The 23,657-nt window shown below is 39.5% G+C and overlaps 1 protein-coding gene across 3 annotated transcripts in view; it reads right to left on the bottom strand.

The window, feature by feature from the left end:
- Positions 1–274: 274 nt before the first annotated feature.
- Positions 275–23,657, bottom strand: part of LOC134489538 (F-box/LRR-repeat protein 21-like) — a 29,436-nt gene continuing 6,053 nt past the window's right edge. For 2 of the 3 annotated variants that reach the window (XM_063292283.1, XM_063292284.1), the window contains 5 exons: positions 14,412–14,566; positions 9,519–9,978; positions 8,137–8,259; positions 6,055–6,226; positions 275–3,459 (listed from right to left, as the gene is read on the bottom strand). In XM_063292283.1, coding sequence (XP_063148353.1) covers positions 2,816–3,459; positions 6,055–6,226; positions 8,137–8,259; positions 9,519–9,890 — 1,311 coding nt within the window. In that variant the 5' untranslated portion in view covers positions 9,891–9,978; positions 14,412–14,566 and the 3' untranslated portion in view covers positions 275–2,815. The remainder of the gene's footprint in view (positions 3,460–6,054; positions 6,227–8,136; positions 8,260–9,518; positions 9,979–14,411; positions 14,567–23,657) is intronic. The other variant, XM_063292285.1, reaches the window with a different exon arrangement.

The following is a 23,657-nucleotide window of genomic DNA, read 5'->3' on the forward strand; positions in this document are numbered from 1 at the left end:
CTAAACATTTCAGCCACAAGTTTACATGTTTGTCAACTGTTTTTCTGAAATTCATTCAACAGGTCATCTGCTATGATTAACCACTTTTTAAATCCCTCAGTTTCACAGTTTATCATGTGACAAAGGCTTTTACTATTAAAGAAGAAAAAGATCAAATATTCCATGAGTTTCAAAAACAGAACAAAATAGCTCTTTAAAACAATGGCTATGATAATTTTCTGCACAGAAAAACTGTTAACTGTTAATAAAAATGCATTAATCTCATAGACTTTTTTATTTTTGTACATGTACATCAACATTCTGAAATTATTTTATACACAACATTATGATTTGGTTATTACAAAACCTCTCGTGGAAAAAATGAGTTGAAATGTTACTTGGATTTTGTTTTAAACACTAAGAATCGCTAGATCTTTCTATAATGCAAAATGTTACATATTGATACCTTTAGTAGAAGTTTAGAGAATTGTTCAAGCATGGTTTCTCATTTAACAGCAACTTTGCAGTGATTCAGTAAGGGAAATTACCAAGATGTTAATTTTAAGAAGCTCATCAGGGGACACAGACTCTCCCCCTTTATTCTGAACTCTTAATTCTCAGATCTATACTTGACTATATATGTTGACTATGGTGAAAAAAGACTCTTTCTGTGAAATACTATTGGATAAGTTAATGCTTACTTTTACAAACTTCCAATTTAAACTGCTGTGCCTTTCACGGTTACTGATGGAAAACAAACCAAGTTGGATGACCTTTTAAGAAAGGTTTTTGCTCAACATAAAAACTTCTTCCTAATTATGCCAGCAGATCACTATTGAAAATATTACACTAAGGGCAAACACTTAATTTTTCCTATATAGAGGGAAAAATTATTTAACCTATAAACCAGGATACCAGAATTATAGCTTCAAGTCTGTTCTGAATCAAGTACATTTTCAACCAAGTGAAGAAAATGCACCTCTCTCTGGTCTAGAATGTGATTTCTGTTCAAATCAACAGGACAGACTTGTCAAATAAAATACTGCTCACTGAATACATGTACAGATCGACTCCGTTGGCAATATACGGCTTCCTTCCTATTAGAAAGTTACTGGCAAAAAATGGCTGAAAAGGGGCAGAGTTTTTGACATCATCCCTAACTGAACACACCTATGCATGTCAGGGGTAGATACAGCATAATGTAGCAGTATTTCATCCTATATTGTCTTTGTGTTATATTAAAGAAAATCAGGGATAAAACATTTCCTGGTCTGTGAAACTTGAACTACAGAAGCTAATTTATCTGCTGTTCCATGAATATGCCAAGCACATAGAAAAATGATATGACTGAAGAAGAGAACATATCTTTTTTTTCCTGCCAGGAATGCTACTTATCAGTTTAAAGATTTTTTTTCCAAGACAAAAACACAACAGCAAACTTCCACCTGCCAACTTCAAGCAGTACAACCCTGGAAACACTTCCTTACTTTATTGTGTCAATCCTAACTGATCCTGACATCTACAGCAGATGCTTGCTAACAAAAACTGGAAGTAGAGGTATACATATAAACAGATTAGCCATCCATCAAGCTTTTCCAGTGATTTTTTAAAATCCACTTTTAGTACTTCTTTGAAGCCTACATTAACATTAGCCCTGCTCCTGCAGAATACTGATCTATGAGATGAAAGAGAACTGAGTTATGAAAGAAACATGTATCTCTATTCTTAAAAATAATGTAATGTAATGTGGATACTACCTACTTTCTAGCAAGGGTAGAAAGATATAAATTCTTCCATTCTTAGAATTTAACAAATCCAGTACTGTTATTCTGGACAGTTGTAAAGTTTTGTAATACTGTAAGATCACTCTCCTAATATGTTTACCAAACAGGTATTTGGTATATTGCAGGTAAGATGGGAAAAATAAAATTGCTGTTGTACTATTTAGGTGGATGTTGTTATCCACAGTGTTGCATATCCACAGTTAGTAAATATGTATAAGACTTTGATATCCATAGTAAACAGTTGCATGTATCCATGGGTTCTGGGGCACTTTTGTGTATTTTATGCATGTGCAAAATAGCAGATTGGCTTTTGCCCATCTGTAAAATACATTGTTTTTATTATCTGAAATCTTGTTTTCTGCAGCTGTTTGGCTGGAATGGTACCGCCATGAACAAGGAGAGCTATGGTTCATGAACTACAACCATTTTCAGTTGCCTTGGTGGTAACCACTATGGTTGTTACTTGCATTGTTCATTCCTAATTAGAATTTATATGAATTCTAAATCATTCAATACTTTTTTTTTACATTAATCACTAGGAACAATTTTTCAACTTGCTAAAAAGAAATGATGGTCATTTTTATATCACTAGCCTGTTGTAGCACATATTCGTACATTTGCTCAGTTCTAACAGTGTTACTGCTGCTTTTTACAAGTTTGTACATTACCATCAGCTTTCATTAAAGGAAGAGGAAAAACAAACTTGAATTTAAAATTCTGGACACCCAAGAAGGCCAACTGTATCAGAAATGTTAGCACTCTGGTACTTTGCGCTAGATGAAGTGCTTGACAATTAAAGACATAATTTTAAATTATTATAATTAATTGGAGAATCATCTATACCCTTATTAGTTAAGACACATACTTTCAATCCATATACTTCAGTACATTCTATATTCCATTTCTGAAGTGGCATGGTATCGTCACTACATACATATGTACAGAAGAAAATAATTCAGTATTACATCTCGTATTCAGAATTCCTTATCTGCATAGAAGTCAACATCCTGTACAGCCAGGTCTGACCATTACAGACCTATGGCTTGGACAGGTTACCACGTTGGCATCATATCAGGGAACCACATTCTTCCAAGATGTTTGGAGACTTCAGAATGAATTTGATCCAGGTTATAGTCACTATCTGGAATAAGCACTTCCTCCATAATGGACAGTTGTGTGAGTCTGCCCCCACACATCTTTACAAACTCAATGAAGCCTCGACAGGTAACTTCGCATTCACCAAGTCCCATGGCAGTCAAATTCTTACAACGTTCAGCAATGCGAATGAGCTCGTCATCCAAAGGTTGAAGACCATTAGCACAGACAACCAATTCAATAAGCCTTGGGCAGTTCAATCCAATACGGCCAAGCATTGCTTTACTTACGGCACGGCCAAAGTAAAGGTGAGTCACAGGAGTTTCCTCCCTGAAGAATGCATCAAACTCTTCCTCATATAGGAAGAAGTACATCACAATATTGACTTTAGGGGAGTGCTTGATGAGTGCATCCCAACTTTGCTTTTTGATGGTGTGAAACTCAGTCTGTCCAGGGTTCTCACTTACAACATCTATACGGAGATGTTCCAGATTAACATGCTTCTCACTCGAAAGAGCCAGCAACAATTCATCACTCAGTAGGTAGTAATTAAGAGCTAACTCCCTAAGGCCGTGACACTGGTCAGCAACACAGAGAATTCCTAAAAAAGGCAGAAAATTCAATATAAGTATATAAAATATATTTAAATTGATCTTTTTATGCTAAAGGGCTCATATGCCCAAAGTTGCAAATATTTTAATGTACTCTGAATGGGAAAAATCATGAAAGTGACGGGGGAAAGTTCTACATTACTTTCTCTGTTTGTTCAGAAAACACACATCTGCAAATTTCTTTGAAGAAACAGTATCAATATCTCAATAGGTTTATCATTTAACGCTTTGGTTCTCTGCAGTGACAAGTGCTAAACAAAAAAACTGATATAAATCATTCAGAAAAATGTCTTTAAAATTAATGACATTTCTTTCCAGTTTTCAGTCCAAAACCATGCATAACAGATACAACTGCAAAGATTTAATCATTCACAGAAAGAATCAAGAAGACAAAACTGCAACATAAGGAGGGTTTTTGGTTCCATTGCTTATGCAGTTTTAATTCTACATAGTTAAATCCACCGAGAAATATTATTTTGTAATGCACTGAGATATTTTTGTAAAATCTTTTGACAATCATTATTTTATAATTTGGCCTACCTAATTTGGTCTTAAAATGAATTAAATGCCTCTTTAACTAGGAATTTGTGCAAAATCGGCTCACCTAGTGAGCAAAACTCTTCCCTCAACCATCTTCTCATCTGAAGAACATGCAAGTGGAAAGAGTAACTCGCGAGATATACCATGTTTGTTTTCTTCTTTTAAAAAGAGAATGACATGCGTTGCAAGTACAGACTGGTGACCGCCTGGAAGAAAAGGTGATGGGGTAGAGATAAATCCTGCTCAGGGAAGACGAGGAATTCCTGGAGATCCTGGAAGTACTCATAGAGGAAGAAGAACAAGAAGACAGAAAGCCAGGAGGGGACAGAGATGAAAGAACTAGGCTTGCCTAGAAGAGCTCTCTTATTGGGGAGCAGAGCGGGTGGGGAAGAAGCTTCAGAATAGATTCCAGAGCCTCTCCACTTATGGTGCTTCTGGATCCCTCAGCAAAGAACAGCTGGGCATAGCGCTGAGGAAGAGAACTATACAGCTTCTGAAAAGGACAAGATTCCTGTCTTGGCTCTGAAGAGGATGAAGTGACGGTTGGTGAAGATTGGAGATTGGAGGCTTCCTACTGAAACACACTGAAGTAGTGACCTGTCAGCTTATCAAGAGAAGTGTCCTGCTTTCCTGGGTTTCACATTTGGAATATGATTGAAAAGTTCCCAAGACTATCCCTATCTACTGATCCACATGGGAACAAATGACACAACTTGACACAGTTCTAAAGGTACTGTGAATTACTGTGCAATAAAACAAAGAAGCTGCAGGCACCATCAGTATTTTTTTCACTGTTTCCCGTTGAATGACATGGCCTTAGAAGAAAAAAAGTCTACAAGCAGCAAATAATTGGTTAAACAGGTTGTGTCAACAGAAACAGTTTGGACTCTTTGAGATATATGGAGAACAAACTAAAAGAACTAGAGCTCTTAACGTAGAAAAGCAAATACAATTTAGTAAGCATCATGTAAACCTGGTAGAAAGAAACTACCAGAGGAATGCATAGGGGAATGCACAGACTGAGGAGTGTAACTTATTAAAAAATTATAGGCCAGATCAAAGGAAAGGAGGGATGGTAATACATATGAAAGAAGTTCATATTCATACTGAATCCAGGAACGTGAACACAAGGATCCAGTCAAAAGCAATTAGATAAGAATAAAAGGAAGGTGCAATTACAATCATATTCTTGTGATGTGCTACACATGGCCATATCAGGCAGAAGATCCTGGATCAAATTACAAAGACATATGGAGGAGAGACCTAGTAATAATAGAAGACTTCAATTACTTGGACATCAGTTGGAAAACCAAATCAGCCAAGTCTGCCACTGTTGACTGTTTTTCCAAAAGGTTGAAGAAAAAAAAAGAGTGGCTGTTGCTCCTAGATATGATTTTAACCAACAGGGAAGAATGGCTGAAGAGGTATATAGAACGGGAACTCTGGGAGGATGTGACATGACATCTTGGGTTTCAAGATACTAGTCATATGCACATACTATATTTCAGGAGATGTCAACAAACTTAGAGAAGTACTAGGTGGGACCCCATGGACAGACATCCTCAGATTTAGGAGTGCAGAAGAGTCAGTAATGTCTCCAGAATAAGACCAACTACATACCATTCCAATTATAAGAAAGATGGGAGAATTTAAGAAACCATTATGGTACAGGGGTTTGGACGAGATGACTTCCAAAGTCCTTCAAACCTTACAATTTATGGTTCTATGAAACTCAGAGCACTCAATACAGGTTAGCATTGCCCTGCCTATGAGATACCAAACTATAATCTAATAAAGCTGCTTCTTCAGTTAAAAGATGTAGCTTCTGTTGCTATATTCAAAAGGCTATTCAAGGATAACTAGCACAAAGTTTACATTGCGGTTAAAGATGAACCCAAGAGCTGCAGTGACAAGGATAAAAAATGGCATGAAAAAAATTCTATATAGCTAGGTAATTTTGAAACCAAATGTAAGAAAAGACAATAAAAATAGTTCAATGCTTTGCTTCAGTGTTGCATTTTTGTTTACTTGGGTCTATTACTTACCAGCAGGTGACACATGAGGGCAACTGTTCATTTTAAGCAATTTTAGAGTATCACTATTGTTAGCAACAAGGACCTTCAAGGATGGATCATCTACTGGTGTGTCTTCAATCTTAATGGAAGATAATGACTTGGAATTGATGAACACTACTGTCAGTGCTGATACAAAATGAGCCTATCCAAACAAATTAGAAAGGAAACATTTCATATACATTTCCCATACAGTTAAAAATTCATTGCACATTTTTTTCTTAAAACAAGGTGTAACACTGTCGGTTCATATTTCTAAGAAGCTGTTTAAGAGTAACTTAACTGTAGAAGGGCTAATCATTTAGAAATCAAGTATTTAATGAGTCATTACCATGAAATGTATATTAAATTGAAGGTTTAGAGCCATTAATACTGAAAAGTAGACCTATAACAATCAATGAATCTTCCTTATTTATGAGTACACCAGGATCGAACCCAATAAAGAAGCTTTTTAAGTTTATAATTAGATACTGAGTTCATACTGAAGTACTCAGCAAGTGTTCAACTTCAAAAACTGTAGTGGTAATATAATTTTGCCAATATGACAAAGTCATAATACATAGGTTATAACCAATTATGTCATTTAGATGAAAGAAAAACATTCAGCAATAGATTTCTCCTCACTCCTTCTGGTGAGCTGAATACCTACCACAGTAGATTTGAGAGGCACACAGAAAATAAATTATGGGGAGAGAATTACTGTGAAGTAATTACAATTACTTTATGAAATAAGAGATTTGAAATAATTGTAGTGAAGTACTGTTTGAGTGGAAGTTCACTTGAATTATGTTGAATTATGTAGTCCATTGACATGAGAATGTTTAAAATCCACTCTTCATATAGATCTTGTTTATTATCAGAAATATTGACATATGTTCTTCATCCAGTCTTCCCTAACCAATTCCTTCCAACAAACCATCTTGAATGCTTATTTATGTAATTTAGTAGAAATATGCAGTACGTTGTAAACATCCTTGCAGATAAATGGATCAGCAAATGGCTAAGATTTTCAGAAATAGCTGGACTAGTAATACATCACCTGAATATTCCAACCCTTACAAAATTGTTTTATGATCTAGGATAAATACCACGACAGATATTTAAAAGAACATGGATCTGGAGGATTCTATTTCAGCAACCTCATCTGGTCCTTAACGTATTTTCAGACTTAATATTTTCTATTTTTGCCTGTATACTGTACATCAAGTGACCATCAAAGTACTAATGTACTATTCGCTATCAATTAAATATTTAAGAAAATTCCTGCAGTCTTTCTGGTCACTACGGTTGTTTTCTCATGTTAGCACTTGTCATGATCTAATGTTTTCATAGCAGGATCTGCTTATTTAAATTATAGGGTGGTACCCAACGGTGCTGCTTCACTTGTACAGCAACATTTGATTCAGTGGATGGAAAAGGATGGGAAACAAATTCATCAATTACTTCTTCATGCTACAGCTACTTCTTCACTTTGTTCCAGAGGATTGATAGATCTTCTAGAAATGACAAGGAACTGCAGCAGAAAGGGGACTGGAAAAAAAAAGTCATTTTTCTCTCCATTTGTAAAGGTTCTTGCTGTACCAAGACTTTGTTCTGAAAGCAAAACTGATCAATGAATTATTTCAAAAGATAGTATACTGGGGAAAAAATCTATAGAACGTATTCCCCAATGCAGGGTTTCTCAAGCAGGGTTCTATGGAACCCTAGGGTTCTGCGAGAGATCACCACAGGTCCCCTGGGAGATCACGATTTATTTAAAAAAATATTTCAAATTCAGGCAACTTCACATTAAAGAGGTAAGTTTCACTCTTTATTTTCAGTTTAAGAACACTGTTAATGCATATATACAGGCCTCCACATGAAACAAATGTAATAATTTTGTAACTTCTGACCTATATTCGAGCCTAAATGTACAGGGGTTCCCTGAGGCCTGAAAAATATTTCAAGGGTTCCTCCAGGGTCAAAAGATTGAGAAAGGCTGCCCTAATGTATAATGACAGCTATATAAAAGTTGTATTTATCAGTTTTCCAAGTTTATAACTTTGCAAGCAATACCTTAGAAACGTCCATGAAACTTGGCTTTGCTGTTGAAATTAAGCCAAGTGTCTTGATAGAACAATTCACCAGTTGAGAAAGAATGTCACATGCTGCTTCTGCAGACTCAGTACTACTGTCAACCTAAAGAACAGTATTTCACTAAGTTATATACATACACACATACATATATATATATATATATACATACACACACACACACACACACACACACATATATAATGTAAGTCAGAATAAGGTATCTTGTGCTGCCATTCCTTTTATACTTCTTTGCTAGTTTTAAAGCATATTGGAACCCTTTGATTCTCAGCACTACTAAGCACTGCTGATGCATTTCATCAACCACTCATCCTATCACCTACAGTTCTTGAACAGAAAGGTGCACAAATATATGTAGAAGCTGATACAGAACTTCAGACAACCACACATACATTGAATACAGGTAGTTCTTGCTTAGACCACAATTGGGACCGGCAACTGTGTTGCTAAGCGAAACATCATGTGACCATGGTGGACTTACAACATCACTTCCCATAAGGTCATTAAGTGAGTCACTGCAGGTCGTTAAGTGAGACACATGACTGCAACTTGCAATTTTATTGCTGGCTTCTACATTGACTCTGCTTGTCAGAAGCCGGGTGTAAAGCATGCAAATAGTGATCATGTGACTGTGGGATGCTGCGACAGTTGTAAATGAGCGAAGCGCCTGAATCTCGATCATGTGACCACAGGGATGCTGCAATGATTGTAAATGCAAGGACTGGTTGTAAATATACTTTTTCAGTACTGTCATAACTTCGGTCACTAAATAGGGCAGTCATTAAGCAAGGTCTACCTGTACATTTAAAAATATAAATAACCACAAAGAGCCACTGTGCACTTGCTGGGATGTACCTGACATACTCTTCAAGCTATGAAGATTGATTCAGTTTTAATAGAAAGTACACTAAGACTTCAATTAAGAGGCTTGCTATGACATTATCAAAGACAGTCCTTTACTTGTTTATTCCCACAAATTTCTAAAGTTAGTTATGATGAAAAATGATGACTGGTCCATATTTCAATCTGCCTCTCCTTGGTCTGTATATAAACACGTCTGTTCCCTTGTGCTGAATGATTACTGTCTACTGACAGCAGCTCCTCCGACATCATCTGCTCTGAAGGACTGGGGGACATTCTCAATCATATCAGGGCTGCAAGGGAGAAGAGTATAATGACTGAGCTGGAGTCCCCGATTCTAGTTTAACACTTCTAATTTTCATTTCTTCAATACTTCAAGCAGGCAGCATATAAAAGAAGCTTTCCCACACAGGAAACACAGAAAATGCAACCCAAAGTGCATAAAATATAACAAAATTCAGAGTTATTAAAACATCCTTTACCTTGAAGCTTACATACTGCAAATGATCAGCATGTCTCTTGATAATCTGCTGGATCAGATCAGGGTGAGTAGACTTCAGATAAGAAGTAGCAGGCTGATTAAGCTCAAATTCAAACTTTCTCCAAAGATCAGGGATATGAAATACTTCATTCCATCTCCGACAAACTGAAGATGCCCGAGCACGATCGACAAGAGGCAGACACTGAAAGATTTGCAAAACTATATGGATTGGCAGGTTTCCCCAGTCAATCAAGTTGTAAGAATGAGATTCATCAAACACTGAGTCACAAAAACCAGTTTTCTGCTTTTTTCTTCTTTCTAGTGTTTGAAGAATGGGATTTTCGTATTTAACTGTCTCCTTGATCCTCTTCATGCCGATAACCAAATAAAATCACGTAAAATACTGTTGAGATGTATGGAAGTGACAAAGCTTTCTGTAAGTTTTCAAGTACAGTCGATCTCTAGAAAAATAGGGACAGAATGAAAGGACTTTCAGAATGCCAAATCAGACAAGAGAAAATATATCTTCGTTTAATGAAAAAATATTAATGAAATCCTTATCTATAGAAAGATTAGGCAGTACCTGAGGGGTAGATGGCTGCCATACAGCCCCCCCCCCAGCTTTACACTGGTCAGTAGGAAGTCATCTTGGGACATCTCAGAAAGGTGTGGCTGAACTTCAAGATCAAACCCCCAATCCCAGGTTTTAACAGTGAAGTGGTAACTACAGGCCTTTGGAAAGCTAATTATTTATCTATTAAATTTATATAGCTGCCTATCTCATATATGTGACTCTTTGTTCCAAGTCCCACCATTATGTTCAATGCAAGCCTTGAAAAATGCCAATTTCAGGATTTTTTTCAGGGCTTTGAAGGTAGAGATGATGGTAGTTTGTCTAGCAGTGATCTCCTGATTTGTTCTTCCTCAAAATTCCCCTATATTTCTTTTTTTTTTAAGTATTAATGTTGGACTAAAAATGGTAGTGAGGCTTCCTGCTCTCATTCCTGTTTTGGAGGGGGGGGGAGAAAAAAATCAACACCGATAACATTCAGTTATTTTGTCATTGAATTTTGGCAGTGCAATATCAGAAATCTCAGAGATCTAGGGAGCCACAAACAGGGTACTGGGTAGCTGCAAGTTAAGCTGCTGGATCTATAACATAACAAATTCTTAAGTTATTTTCCACTTGGGGCTTCTTCATAGGAAATTAATTTGCCACTGGCTGTTATGGATAAACTCTACAATTTCCCCCCCCCCCCCCAAAAGGAGTATGTATAATGCTCTATATGCTGTTCTCCTCCTTCCTGAAGGGACACTGGAGGGCGTGAGAGAGAAGTCAAACCTTAGACCCCTTTGAGGGGTGCCCTGGGCCCTACACTCTCCCCATTCCTATTCAGGTACATGAAATCACTTGGTGAGATCTCCAGTGGCACAGGGTCAGGTTTCATCAGTATGCTGATAATACCCAACTGTACATCATGATCTTTGACCAGATATGTGACGCTGCTGAAGTGCTTTCAGGTGCCTGGAAGGGGAGGAATAAGTTGAGACCCAATCCCAGCAAGATGGGAGTCACTGTGGGTTTGAAAGCTGTCTGCTTCCTGGGAGATTCCATCATTCATTTTGAATGGAGTTGTACTTCCCTCAGCAGATTTGGTTCACAGTTTGGAAGTCCTTTTAGACTCACAGCTCCTGCTTGTTAAGCAGGTGGCAGCCATGACTAAGAGGGCCTTTGCTCAGCTTCATCTAGTGAGCTTTTTCTGGAATGGTAGCCAGTATTCATTGTCACTCATGCCTTAGCCAGTTCTTAATTGGACCACTGTAGTGCACTGTATCTGGAGCTACCACTGAAGAACATTTGGAGGCTGCAATTGCTCTAGAATGCAGTGGCTTGGGTAGTGATGGGTGTTCCTTGAGGAACCCATGTTGCCAGTTGGCCTTCAAGTACACTTTAAGGTGCTAGTTGTCATCTTTAAAGGCATTCATAGTTCAGGGCTAGGTATCTTCAGGATCACTTTCTCCCTGCAATATCTACCTGCCTGATAAGATCTATCAGGGCAGGCTCCTTACATGTCCCCCAGTTAGGGACTGTCATCTTTTAGGGCCATGTAAGTCACTGCTCCCCTTCTCCAAAACAGCATTCTGCACATTGTGTGATTGGCCCCTTCCCTTTAAGAAGTTGGTTGTTCTATCAAGTCTGGGGGTCAGGAGCCTGGCAGTCAGGAGGTGAGCCCGTACATTAGTTATGTCAATTTGTAACTGATGAGTCTGTTTTTATCCAGGCTATTTTATGTACATTTATTTTTGTTTTCCTGTTTTTTTATGCTTCTATATTTTTCTTTTAACACTGTTAGTTGCCCGGAGTCATGAACTTGAGATGGGCTACCATATAAATTGAAATAATCAATCAATAAAGTCAAGGAGAGTGGATTGTTCCTTTGGCCTCTTGATTGGGAGATGAAGTCTTTCTTTACAATTGTTAAAATTTTTACTCATTACTCCTGATCCATAAGAATATTTCTAGTTGCTATTTTACATGATTGTATGTTTTTAATTGTTCCACACTGAGTAGTGTCAGAGTCAGCAGACTAGAGCAGCCTATAAACCGACATACATACATTCATACTGAAGCTCAGAGAAACTGCAGAAAATAAGTTTAAAAGACATACAGTACCACAGAAAACCCATAAATAAATCTAGAAGATTATTTCTTTTCACACTTTTTCTCTAATTGGCAACAATCTGAAAATGTGGCCATAAAGGTGCAGCTACTGATACTGGATGGATAAATAATGTGAAAAGGTTATTAGATCCCATCAAGTAAATATATAAATATATTTGAAGGATGCTTAATTTTATACAGCCATGGAATAGGGATAAAACACATGCCTTGCACATACAAGATCCTAGATTTAAATTCCAAAGAACATTTAGATGGCAACAGTGCAAAGATTCTACTAGAGACCTATGAACCTAGATATAGATACTAAAAGGAAGAGATGCCAATTGAAAAAGGTAGCACTGGGTTGGTTGAAAAGACTATTATGTAAATTTGTTTATTCAGGCATCTGTATCCTCTTCTCCCCTCCATAACTGAAGTATACAAAGCTGCTAATAATAAAGGCATCCACTTTTCATAGTATTTTAAGTTAATTATATTTCTTTAGTTTGATGAACATTCAAGCATTAGGCTTCAGTGATGATTAATTTGTTAGACTGACTAAGTAAGAATGTCTAACTAAAAACTGCCCAATTAATTGCATACTAAATTGCAGCTAGCAAGTATAATCTTCAAAAAGGCATTCTCACTTTCTTTGATGGGAAGTTTTTAATCAAATAAAAATTAGGATTAATGGTTTCAAATTTATTTAATAAAGTCACCATCTTATCAAATATACTAGACTTCACTATCAGTTTAGTCAGTTAATGATTAGTTAGCTTTGAAACTTAAACCCCCTGAATAAAACACCAAGAAAGAAGTGACTAAGACTGTATCTATTACATTACAACTCCGTATAATGTGTACCCATACTAAAACAGAGAATGGAAAAGTTGCACCTGAATAAATAACCATATCTGCATTTCTTTGCCTTTGAAATATACAGAGAACTTTTCTATACAGCACAGGTTTTAAAATTAATTCTATACACATTGTATTTCAGGTTACAAATTGGTGTTACACATAACACCACCAACAGTATAATTCCATGCACAAGTGAAGTACCCTTTCATAATAGTGCATTTAATTAACATCCAAATCCTAGATGATCACAGATGGGACCATTCTGTCTACATAATCCATAGACGCATTATTTTTACAAATAATTTGCATACATACTTAAAAGTCACATTTGGCAACATGTCACATATGTCAAAGTTAAAAATTAAGTTTTTGCCTTTTTATCACTGTAAATAAAAAAAGCTGAATGGATTACTTTTCTAGTCATCAGACCTAACCCAGCCAAGATTTAAACCTTTTTCTTTAGTTTACCAACATGTAACCCCTTCTTGCATCTAGGTACAGAAAATGCAAAATGCAATTGATGGTATTATAGGAATTATTGAAAAGAAGAATTTATCTCTGGGACACTGAGTTATCTTCAGGCTAAGCTTAAGTACGTTAAGATAGTTCTAATGCTATGACTGAAGTTCATTTTTTCTCAAAAACTGGACAAGGGCAGATGTAAACCTAATTGTTTGATGTCAGATCCATTAAATTTGTCTCATTGAGGTTACTAGTGAAAAATATTAAAAAATAAGAACTACAAAGGAACAGAACAAATGCTTAACCCGGGCAGTGAAACGGCATCCCCCCTACTCATAGCCCCGCCAAATGTAGACCAAAAATAATAGACTAGTCATCCTTGACAGCCTTATCTTCTACAAAGGATAAGGACCTCCACGAAGACAAGTTCAGGGACGTAAGGCACCTGACACTCAATCTAAGTAATATATTGCAGTAGATTACGCTCAAGTACTCCTAGGCACAAATGTATTAGCTCCTTAATAGAGCTGCAATTTCTACTTCTGAAATCAGTGTGCCAGTTAGAAGATTACTAGTTGTAGTTTTGTAAATCCCTGTTTTGGTGAAAAACCTTAAATAGATTAATCTTGCATATAGAATACAGCAAAGTATGCAAAGTAATTTGGATGGGTTATAGAAACAGTCTTTTCTCTCTTAAAGTCTTTTTTGGAGAAAAAAATGGCTTAAATTTCACCAGAAATAGAGCTCAACAGTGCTTTAATGTCAGATCAAGAGGGTCAGTAATCCTTTTGAAAACTTGGGGCATTGTAGCCATATCCTTCTGAAATATCCCCCCCCCCCATCATGGTATTTTCTAGAGGCAAGATGGACTGGAATCCCAAGGTTCAGACTATTCTGAGAAGCAGTTACCTTCAGTCAAGGGGATCCCAGAGAAGAAAAAAAGAGACAACATTGCTGAAGATATCTCTCTCTACTGCTATCATCACTGCTGTATATGTTCTGGAGTCAGAAGAATTCAGTCACCAGGGATGTTACTCCAGCAAGACTTGCATACACTAAGTTCACTTAAAAATATTTTGAAGAAAATATTAATTTGAGATGTGTGTGTATATATATATACACACACACACAGTATATATATATATACACATTAATATTAATACATGAATTAGAATTACTCGTAAATAAGTCACAGAATGTAATTAGATATACTGTAGTAAAGAATTAGTATGAAAGCTTATACTAGTTTATATGGACATACGAAAACTTACCAATAAGAGGACACACTGTTAAGTACAAGAAATTATAACACTCATGTTATTATTTATTTAAAATACATACAGGCAACCATCTGGCAGAGGATATACAAGGATCACAATAAGGAGACCTTTGAGGTGGGTTGAGGTTCAAGCTTCTCATTCTTCTCAGACATCCTTACCAGTATGCACGTCTGTACATGCATTTGTAAAAGAAAATGGGTCTGATGTGTGAATCAGTCCAGTATAGCTTTCAGCCCTGCCCTGAAAGGGCTCTGCTAAGAGTCAACATACTCCTGTCTTAAAACAAGCAATCAGGCAAAATACAAAAGACCACACCAACAATGTTTTATCTTCTCATCCTTTGATTAAAATCTGAATGTATTAATGAGCTATTTAGATATTGAACAGAAAATCAAGCCTGAATAAACCTTTCTGCTATTTCTCAAAGTTTTAAAACTGAACATAATAGATTAAATAAAGATTGAGTGGGAAGCTTACACAGACCCATTGAAAGAGAGGGGATTTAGTCATGGTTAATTTGAATCTCACTGATTTCAGGTGAACTGCTCTAAGCATGACTAAGTCTGGATCCAACTCTATATTGCTTACTATTAGAACTACTAAAGATTTCAATACCATACCCTTCTGAATCCAGGCTACAGAACCCCAAAGTCATGTTTGCTTTTTCTAGTCGGCAAATAATCTAATTGGAAGAAGAATTATGTGGCCTTAAGTTCCACTTTTTAGAAAGTGCTCAGCAGAAATTCTGTACTCATGGATGCTGTTTTTACCAATGGGTTGGCCATACAGTACTGCATTCCCAATAGTGGCATTTGCTCCCAAAGTCTCCACTATGATTCCTATCATAAAGCCCTCCGGAACATGATGTTACGTACATGGTCCACTCCAGCACTGAGGATATTAATAAGTCCACTATTACTTCTGTTAATGCACGCTACTGTTAATGTTAATGCTTTAAGATATTATACATATTGTACTTATATTTCAGAGATAATATGTATTATAATTTGACATAAAATACTGGTTAGGGCATGCAATATAGAAAACAGTTATATTTCCTTTCAGCCAATTTAAGCATAAAGCAGAATATTGTACGGACTACTGTACCTATCAGTCATAAAACTGTAGCTGGTATCTTATTCAGAATAAACAGAAACAAATATATCATATATAACAAAATATGTCCAAATAGACTTAAGTATGATAAATTAACTACAGCCTAATGGCTAGTTGCACAAGTCATCTGGTCTTGAATTAGAGGTGCACATGCACACATACCTCCAGAAAATGTGGAAATTCCTGTTTAACACAAGCACCTTTCTGGTGTCTGAACATCCATCCCATTGCTGAATCTTTCTGTCTGTATGAAAGGCTTTCTTAAATGGATTGCAGGGAGGGATCCCAGTAGAATGATTGACCTGTGAAGTCATCCACCAAAGAAAAACTGACCTGCCAAGTCTAGGAAATCCATGGAAGGGACTAAGTTAGGTTTTGGAACTAATGCTTGGTTAAGCAAATTATCCCATGGTTTGAATGCAAAAATATCCCAAACTGATTAATCCTGTGAAACATCAGCAGGTAGCTAATTAATGAGGAAATGCAAAGATATCATGGAGCTAAATTTCTGCCACGAAGTCTGTACTTTTAATTATTTAATTGTGGTTCAGCAGATTGCCTGCATCCACACAAATGTTACCTACCACACCCTTCAAGTGCATGTTTGTTATGTATATAATATTTACTGACAAAAAAAAAGTTCCGACACAAAACACAATATAAAAAAAATGTATTTTTTCTTGAAGCCTCTTTAAAGTTGTTGGCATCAGGAAAATTTACTCTAATGCCTTTTACATATAGTACAGTAAATTGTAATCTCCTTGGACAGAGTTGACATTTTATGTGCAAATCATTAATTGCTCTGATAGCAGCATATACTTCCACTGACAGCACTTATATGCAAATTATATTACATACAGTGCTCATCTGCAATGATCCAATGTAATTCCTCAAGCAAATGTACTTTGATTAATATTTGACTGGGGGATGTTAAATCAAACAATATAAAGAAAGTATTAACAATTTAACAATATCATCTGGCAATTCTAGGAAAGGTAACTAAAAGAAAAGCAATGTTTTACAACTGCTATTTTGAGCAAACTTAGGAAAATTGTAAAGGCAGAAGTAAAAAATACGTTCGTGTGACTTTTAGAATCCATCTTCCAATTAAGCATTCCAAAAGAACTCCACAAGATATACACTGTGTTTGAACAGTTAGTAAATGGCTTAACACACCCAAGCAATTTGCCACTCACCCTTTCTTGACTGTGTGAGTGCTGAATGGCAAATGCCTACCACCCACCCTTCAGCAATTTCTCAGGCAGCTACCTTCATACTGTGTTTCTCAAGCTGTGGAAATACAGTGGAGGGCTACAGTTATATTGTGTGCATCTCTTTCTCCCCTGAAGCAAGAGAGAGCAATTTCATTTGTGCATAAGAAATGGTCATTTAGCATTATAAGAACAAACTAGGCAAACCTGTTTCAATGTAATCCACTTTGGAAGATTCTGCTTTCACTTCTTGCTAAGTGCAATTTAGTGTTGCATCCAAATTTAGGGAAATTGTTAGTCTTAACTACAGCTATTGAAAGTAAGCCAACTTCAAATCTTAACCTGAGTTATACTGAAAACCAATAATTACAATTAACCACATCTTAGCTTTCATGCATAATATAAAGAAAGGAAGCAAAAACTTCCAATTTCTTTGTGGCTTCACTAGTGAAAAAGTGAATATACACATTTAAACTCACCAAGTTTTGGCTGGTAACACTAAACTATAGTCATTTACTGCATAAGTGTAATGGTTGCCTAATCCCAAATGCTCAGTCTCACAAGCCCGGGCTTAAAGATAACTGATTTATTAAAGGAATAGTATGCAAATACAGAGAAAGCTGAGAATGAGCAAAAGCGCACCAAATACAAACTTAAAAGCCTTGCTTCCAACCCAGTCCGGCCCTGAGCGCTCGTTAGCAACCACCCCCTCCCGGGTGCTAGCAACCGTTACATCTGCCTGGGAAAGTAACCTTGAACAGAGTTGCAAACCCAAACATACATTCCAAAGTAGCAAAATAAGGAGCACAGCAATAATGGAAAATACCAGCAAATGTTCAAGCATGTAAGACACGGAAGAAGGGTTTGACATGTGAAACGTTACGATGTTAACAACACATCGAAATGGTGAACATGACATATCGCCCCCCTAAAAAAAAATTCTAAGGAGCCGGCTTGTCCAGATAAGCAGAGTGGAAACGAGCAACCAGGTCGGGTGAGCGAACATCGTGAGCAGAAACCCACTCAGGATGAGGGAAATGTTTCCAATGGATGAGATACTGCAAAGTGGATCGCTGGCGGCGTGAGTCAAGGATTTCCTTGACTTCAAAGTGTTGTTGGTTATCGATCATAATGGGAGGTGGCGGGGTCGGTTGGGGATGCCAGCGGTCCGACGGCAGGTACGGCTTGAGTAGGCTGCAATGAAAAACAGGATGCAAACGTTTAAGATTGTGGGGCAGATCAAGTTTGAAAGTTACAGGGTTAATTTGTGCAATAATAGGGAAAGGACCAACAAATTTAGGACCAAGTTTCTTGGAAGGTTGTGATGACTTGATGAATTTCGTGGAGAGGTAGACTTTATCCCCCAGAGTAAACGCCGGTTGGGGGGAACGTTTAGCATCTGCATGCTTTTTGTAGGTGGTTTGGGCATGGGAAAGGGCTCGTTGAATGTTGTGCCATGAGTCTTGTAGGGTTTGAGCCCAGTCAGTGAGAGAGGCTGGCAGTGATTGTGGGTGCGGGAGTTCGGGTATTGGGATGAACTCCCGGCCAAAGACAGTTTTAAAAAGAACTTGTCCAGTGCTTTGATGTACAGCGTTGTTGTAGGCAACTTCAGCAAAAGGAAGCAGGTCCACCCAGTTGTCTTGTTGATAATTGACGAATGCCCGTAAATATTGTTCCAGTGTTGAATTAACAGCTTCAGTAGATCCATCCGTCTCTGGATGCCACGCAGTGGAAAGGGCTTGTGTGGTGCCAATCAGTTTTAAAAAACCCGCCAAAACTGTGACGTAAATTGTGAGCCCCCGTCACTCACCAAGCGGGCGGGTATTCCGTGGAGACGGTACACGTGTACGAGGAAGAGGCGTGCCAGCTGTTGCGCAGTGGGGATGGAAGCGCATGGGATAAAATGCGCTTGTTTGGAGAAAAAGTCCTTTACTACCCAAATGACTGTTTTTCGTTGACTGGGTGGGAGGTCGACAATAAAATCCATGGATATGTCCTGCCATGGGTAGGCAGGGGTTGCCACAGGTTGCAGAAAGCCTTGAGGCTTGCCAGGTTTGCGCTTGGTTGTTGCGCACACAGGGCAAGCGGCCACATAAGTTTTAAGGTCCCTTAGAAGAGTTGGCCACCAGAATTGACGCCTGATGAGGTGAAGGGTTTTAAGGTACCCAAAATGTCCAGCCAACTTATCGTCATGGCAGCACTGGAGGATCGTCTTTCGTAAAGCCTCAGGGACATACAGACGATCGTTTCGCCAGGCAAAGTCCTCAGTAAAAGTTACAGTGTTTAAATTTGCTTGCAACCAAGTGTCAGATTTCAGGTGGAAAAGCAACTGTTGTTTCAAGTCTGATGGAATTGGCAGACGCGCCGGATGGGAGGGAGGCGGAGCGGTCTGGCGTTGAGCCTGTTGCGCTCGTGTCTGACTGCGCGTCACAGCTGCCAAACTCAGTTGCTTTTCAGTCCATACAGTACCCTGTACCGTTGGCCCAGGGCCAGCATCTTGGGGTCTGCATGATAAGGCATCTGCTAAAACGTTTTTTCTGCCTGGTATAAACTTGAGTGTGAAATCAAAGCGAGTGAAAAATTCAGCCCATCGAAGTTGTTTGGGGCTGAGTTTTCGACTGGTGCTTAATGCCTCTAAGTTCTTATTATCAGTCTACACTTCGAAAGGGTGGGAAGCCCCTTCCAATAAGTGACGCCAAGTTTCCAAGGCTGTTTTGACAGCAAACGCCTCTTTTTCCCAAACATGCCACCTTCTCTCTGTTTCTGTGAACTTGCGAGAGAGGTAAGCACAGGGTTTTAGAGTGCCAGATTGGTCTGCTTGAAGCAGAATTGCTCCGATGGAGAAGTCAGAGGCATCAACCTGCACTACGAAAGGCTTAGTTGGGTTAGGATGCTGCAAAATAGGTTCAGTGGTGAAAATCTGTTTGAGCGCATCGAATGCTTGTTGGCAGGCTGGGGTCCATTTAAGGAGCACGCCTGGGTTCTTGGAGCGCCGCGTATCCCCTTGAGCTTTAGTTTTTAGTAGTTCAGTAAGGGGAAGGGCGGTTTCAGCGAAATTTTGGGCAAATGCCCTATAAAAATTGGCGAATCCAAGGAAACTCTGTAATTGCCGCCTGGTACGGGGAGGCTCCCATGCCACAATGGCTTCAATCTTGGCAGGGTCCATCTCAATGCCCTCTGCTGAAATTCTATACCCCAAGTAATCAATCTGTGATTGATGGAAGGCACACTTGGACAGTTTCGCATACAACTCTGCTTTTCTCAGTTTAGCAAGCACTTGACGCACCAAGTGAATATGTTCTGCCATGGTTTCAGTATAAATTAATACATCATCCAAATACACTAAAACCCCTTTAAATAGGTGGTCATGCAAGACCTCATTGATAAGTTGCATAAAAACCCCAGGTGCCCCAGACAGACCAAAAGGCAAGACTTTGTATTGGAAAGCCCCCAGAGGACAGTTAAACGCGGTTTTCCACTCATCCCCCTCCCTTATGTGAATGCGAAAGTAGGCTTCCCTTAAATCTAACTTTGAGAAGATTTTGCCCTTGGCCAGATGTGATAACATATCTTCGATGAGGGGCAAAGGATATTTATTTAATATTGATACTGCATTGAGCCCGCGGAAATCGGTACACAGCCTCAAGGAACCATCCTTTTTAGGTCTAAAGAGGACAGGTGCCCCGACCGGGGAATTTGCCGGCTCGATGAAACCCCTAGCTAGATTTTTATCAATGAATTCCCTCAGCGTGGCCAGCTCCTTAGGAGACATGGGATAGATTTTTGGGTGAGGTAATTTCACATTGGGCAGAAATTCAATGGCACAGTCTGTCTTTCGGTGTGGTGGTAAGCGATCTGCTTCCTTCTCTCCAAACACATCTGCCAGGTCTTGGTATTGCTTAGGCAGTCCTTCTAGGGGTTGAAGTGTCTGTACAGTAGTGGTAGCCACCCGTCCACCCTCAATGTCCTCCAACAAGTCCTTTTCTGGTACTTTATAAAACCCATCAGCAAACGTTACAGTTCTATGCAGCCAGCTGATAAAAGGATTTTGTTGTACGAACCAAGGCATTCCCAAAATAACCAAAGGACCCCCCACTGGAGCTATGACAAAAGGCAATTTCTCCCAATGGGTACCCATTTGCAAAGCTACAAGTCCCGTAGAGTGGGTAACCGCTTTTCCCCCAGCCATAGTTCCATCCAATTGCGTGAAGATCATTGGTCGTTGCAAAGGGAACGTGGGCTGTTCTAGGGCGGCTACAGCATCGGGGTGCATTAGTGAACGTGAACAGCCCGAATCTAGCATAGCCCAGACTTCAACAGTTTTGGTTCTAGATCCCAATTTCACTTTGACAGTCAGTGTAGGAAAATTCCCACTCACCGAATCGTGGTCGCGCCCGGTTTCTTCCACCTGCCCAACGGCGCCCTTCAGAGCAGGTGGTAGCCTTTTCCCACCGGCTGGTCGAAGTGCAATTCCTCCTCCTCTTCTCCAAATAGGAGGTCTGAAGGGTCAACTTCTGCGCAGGCAGCCCTCATCTTACGCGGTAATGCTGGCGATTTTCCCGGCGCTTTTGCCGGCCGTTCCTCCGGTCTGCGTCTCAGGCACGAAGTGGCACAATGCCCTTCTTTCCCGCATCTTAGGCACTGACCTTTCGCAAATCGTCATTCCCTTTCTTCTTCCCAACTTTTCATTTTTGGGCGGCTTGAAAATCCAGGGGCACAAGCCCCCCTACTAACTCTGGTTTGCCTCACTTCCTTGCTATGGGCGAACGTTTGTAGAGCGTTTTCCGCGTTGCCCGCCAACTGAATCCACCCATACAACGTTTTGGGGTCATCCCGACACAAAGCCCACCGGAGGACCTCCGTCTCCAGTCCCTGTTTAAACATTTCCACTAAAGTCGACTGGGACCAATCCTCCACCTTTCCCGCCAGGGCTTTAAATTCCAAAGCATAGTCTGCGACGGAGAGGGTTCCTTGATAAAGTTTTTTCAGGGCGCTTTTCGCTCTCTCTTGGGCCAAGGGGTCTTCGAAGTGCTGTTTTAGTGCCCACAGAAACTCATCAAAGTCCTCTAACTCCGTGGCTTCTGCTTGGCATAACTGCACATACCAATCCGCTGCCCTCCCCTTCAACTTGTTGGCAATAAAATTAATTTTGCCCTGCTCTGAACGAAAGCATCGCCCCCAATCATCCACGTAATGTCTAACATTGGTAATGAAAAAAGAGAGCGTGGTAGGGTCGCCATCGAACTTTACCCCAAACGGTGGAAAGGTTCTTATCGGCTCCGCCGGCTGCGATGGCTCCGCAAACGTCAACGCACGTTGAGCCCCCAGTGGTGGCCGCTCCCTGGTTGTTCTCGACTCCCTTCCCGATTGTTGGGAAGCCCGAGTCCTACTTCTTCCCCTGAGTGACGGGGACCTCTCTCTCGGGTAAGCCAGCTGGGAGGGGTCTTCTTCCCAATCTTCCTGTAGGGACCCCGACCCTCTGGGAATATCCTTCAGGAGGGTCACTATCATGTCCATTTTATCCTCTATTGCCTTCATGCAGGCAGAGGTGACAGGCTCTTCTAAGGGTCTAGTTGTCACCACCACCCTCGGTGATAAGGGGATTTCATGTTCCCAGGATGGCTGTGGTGATTCCCTCCCCGTTCTTGCTTCCACCTCGGGTTGAAGTTCACCCCTTGTGGCACCCTGCACCGCCAACAATAGGTCATCCAATTGGGCATCCCGCTTCTCTCGACGTGCTGCCCTTTGGGCTCGCGAAGTCGGAGCTACCAGGGTCTTTGTCGAGTCCGGCTCCTCTTCGCTCCCCTCATTCTCGCGTAGTTGAGGTTCTGTCATCGCTAGCGCTCCCCGTTACCCAAACTTTGGATGGGGCTAGCGGAAGATGATATAAATGATTCTCAGCTTTATGTAATGGTTGCCTAATCCCAAATACTCAGTCTCACAAGCCTGGGCTTAAAGATAACTGATTTATTAAAGGAATAGTATGCAAATACAGAGAAAGCTGAGAATGAGCAAAAGCGCGCCAAATACAAACTTAAAAGCCTTGCTTCCAACCCAGTCCCACCCCGAGTGCTCGTTAGCAACCACCCCCTCCCAGGTGCTAGCAACCGTTACATCTGCCTGGGAAAGTAACCTTGAACAGAGTTGCAAACCCAAACATACATTCCAAAGTAGCAAAATAAGGAGCACAGCAATAATGGAAAATACCAGCAAACGTTCAAGCATGTAAGACACGGAAGAAGGGTTTGACATGTGAAACGTTACGATGTTAACAACACATCGAAATGGTGAACATGACAATAAGCAACAGGCAAAGAGGAAGAGAATAGCAAGTGAATGACTGTACAATCTGTTGCCGAGTGGCACATCTTCTAACAAAGTTCATTCAAACTTTCAAACTAATTTTGATATCACGTTTGCAAGAAGAGAAAATTTAACCTTAAAAAATATCACCCTTATGGCTTTTGTTACAGAATGTCAGCTTTGTAACACATGATGATATGGATATGGCAACCAGATTTGGGCTGCAAAAATCCAGACATCCACTA

Source organism: Candoia aspera, chromosome 2 (assembly GCF_035149785.1).
Source record: "Candoia aspera isolate rCanAsp1 chromosome 2, rCanAsp1.hap2, whole genome shotgun sequence".
In the NCBI taxonomy this organism is placed as follows: domain Eukaryota; kingdom Metazoa; phylum Chordata; class Lepidosauria; order Squamata; family Boidae; genus Candoia; species Candoia aspera.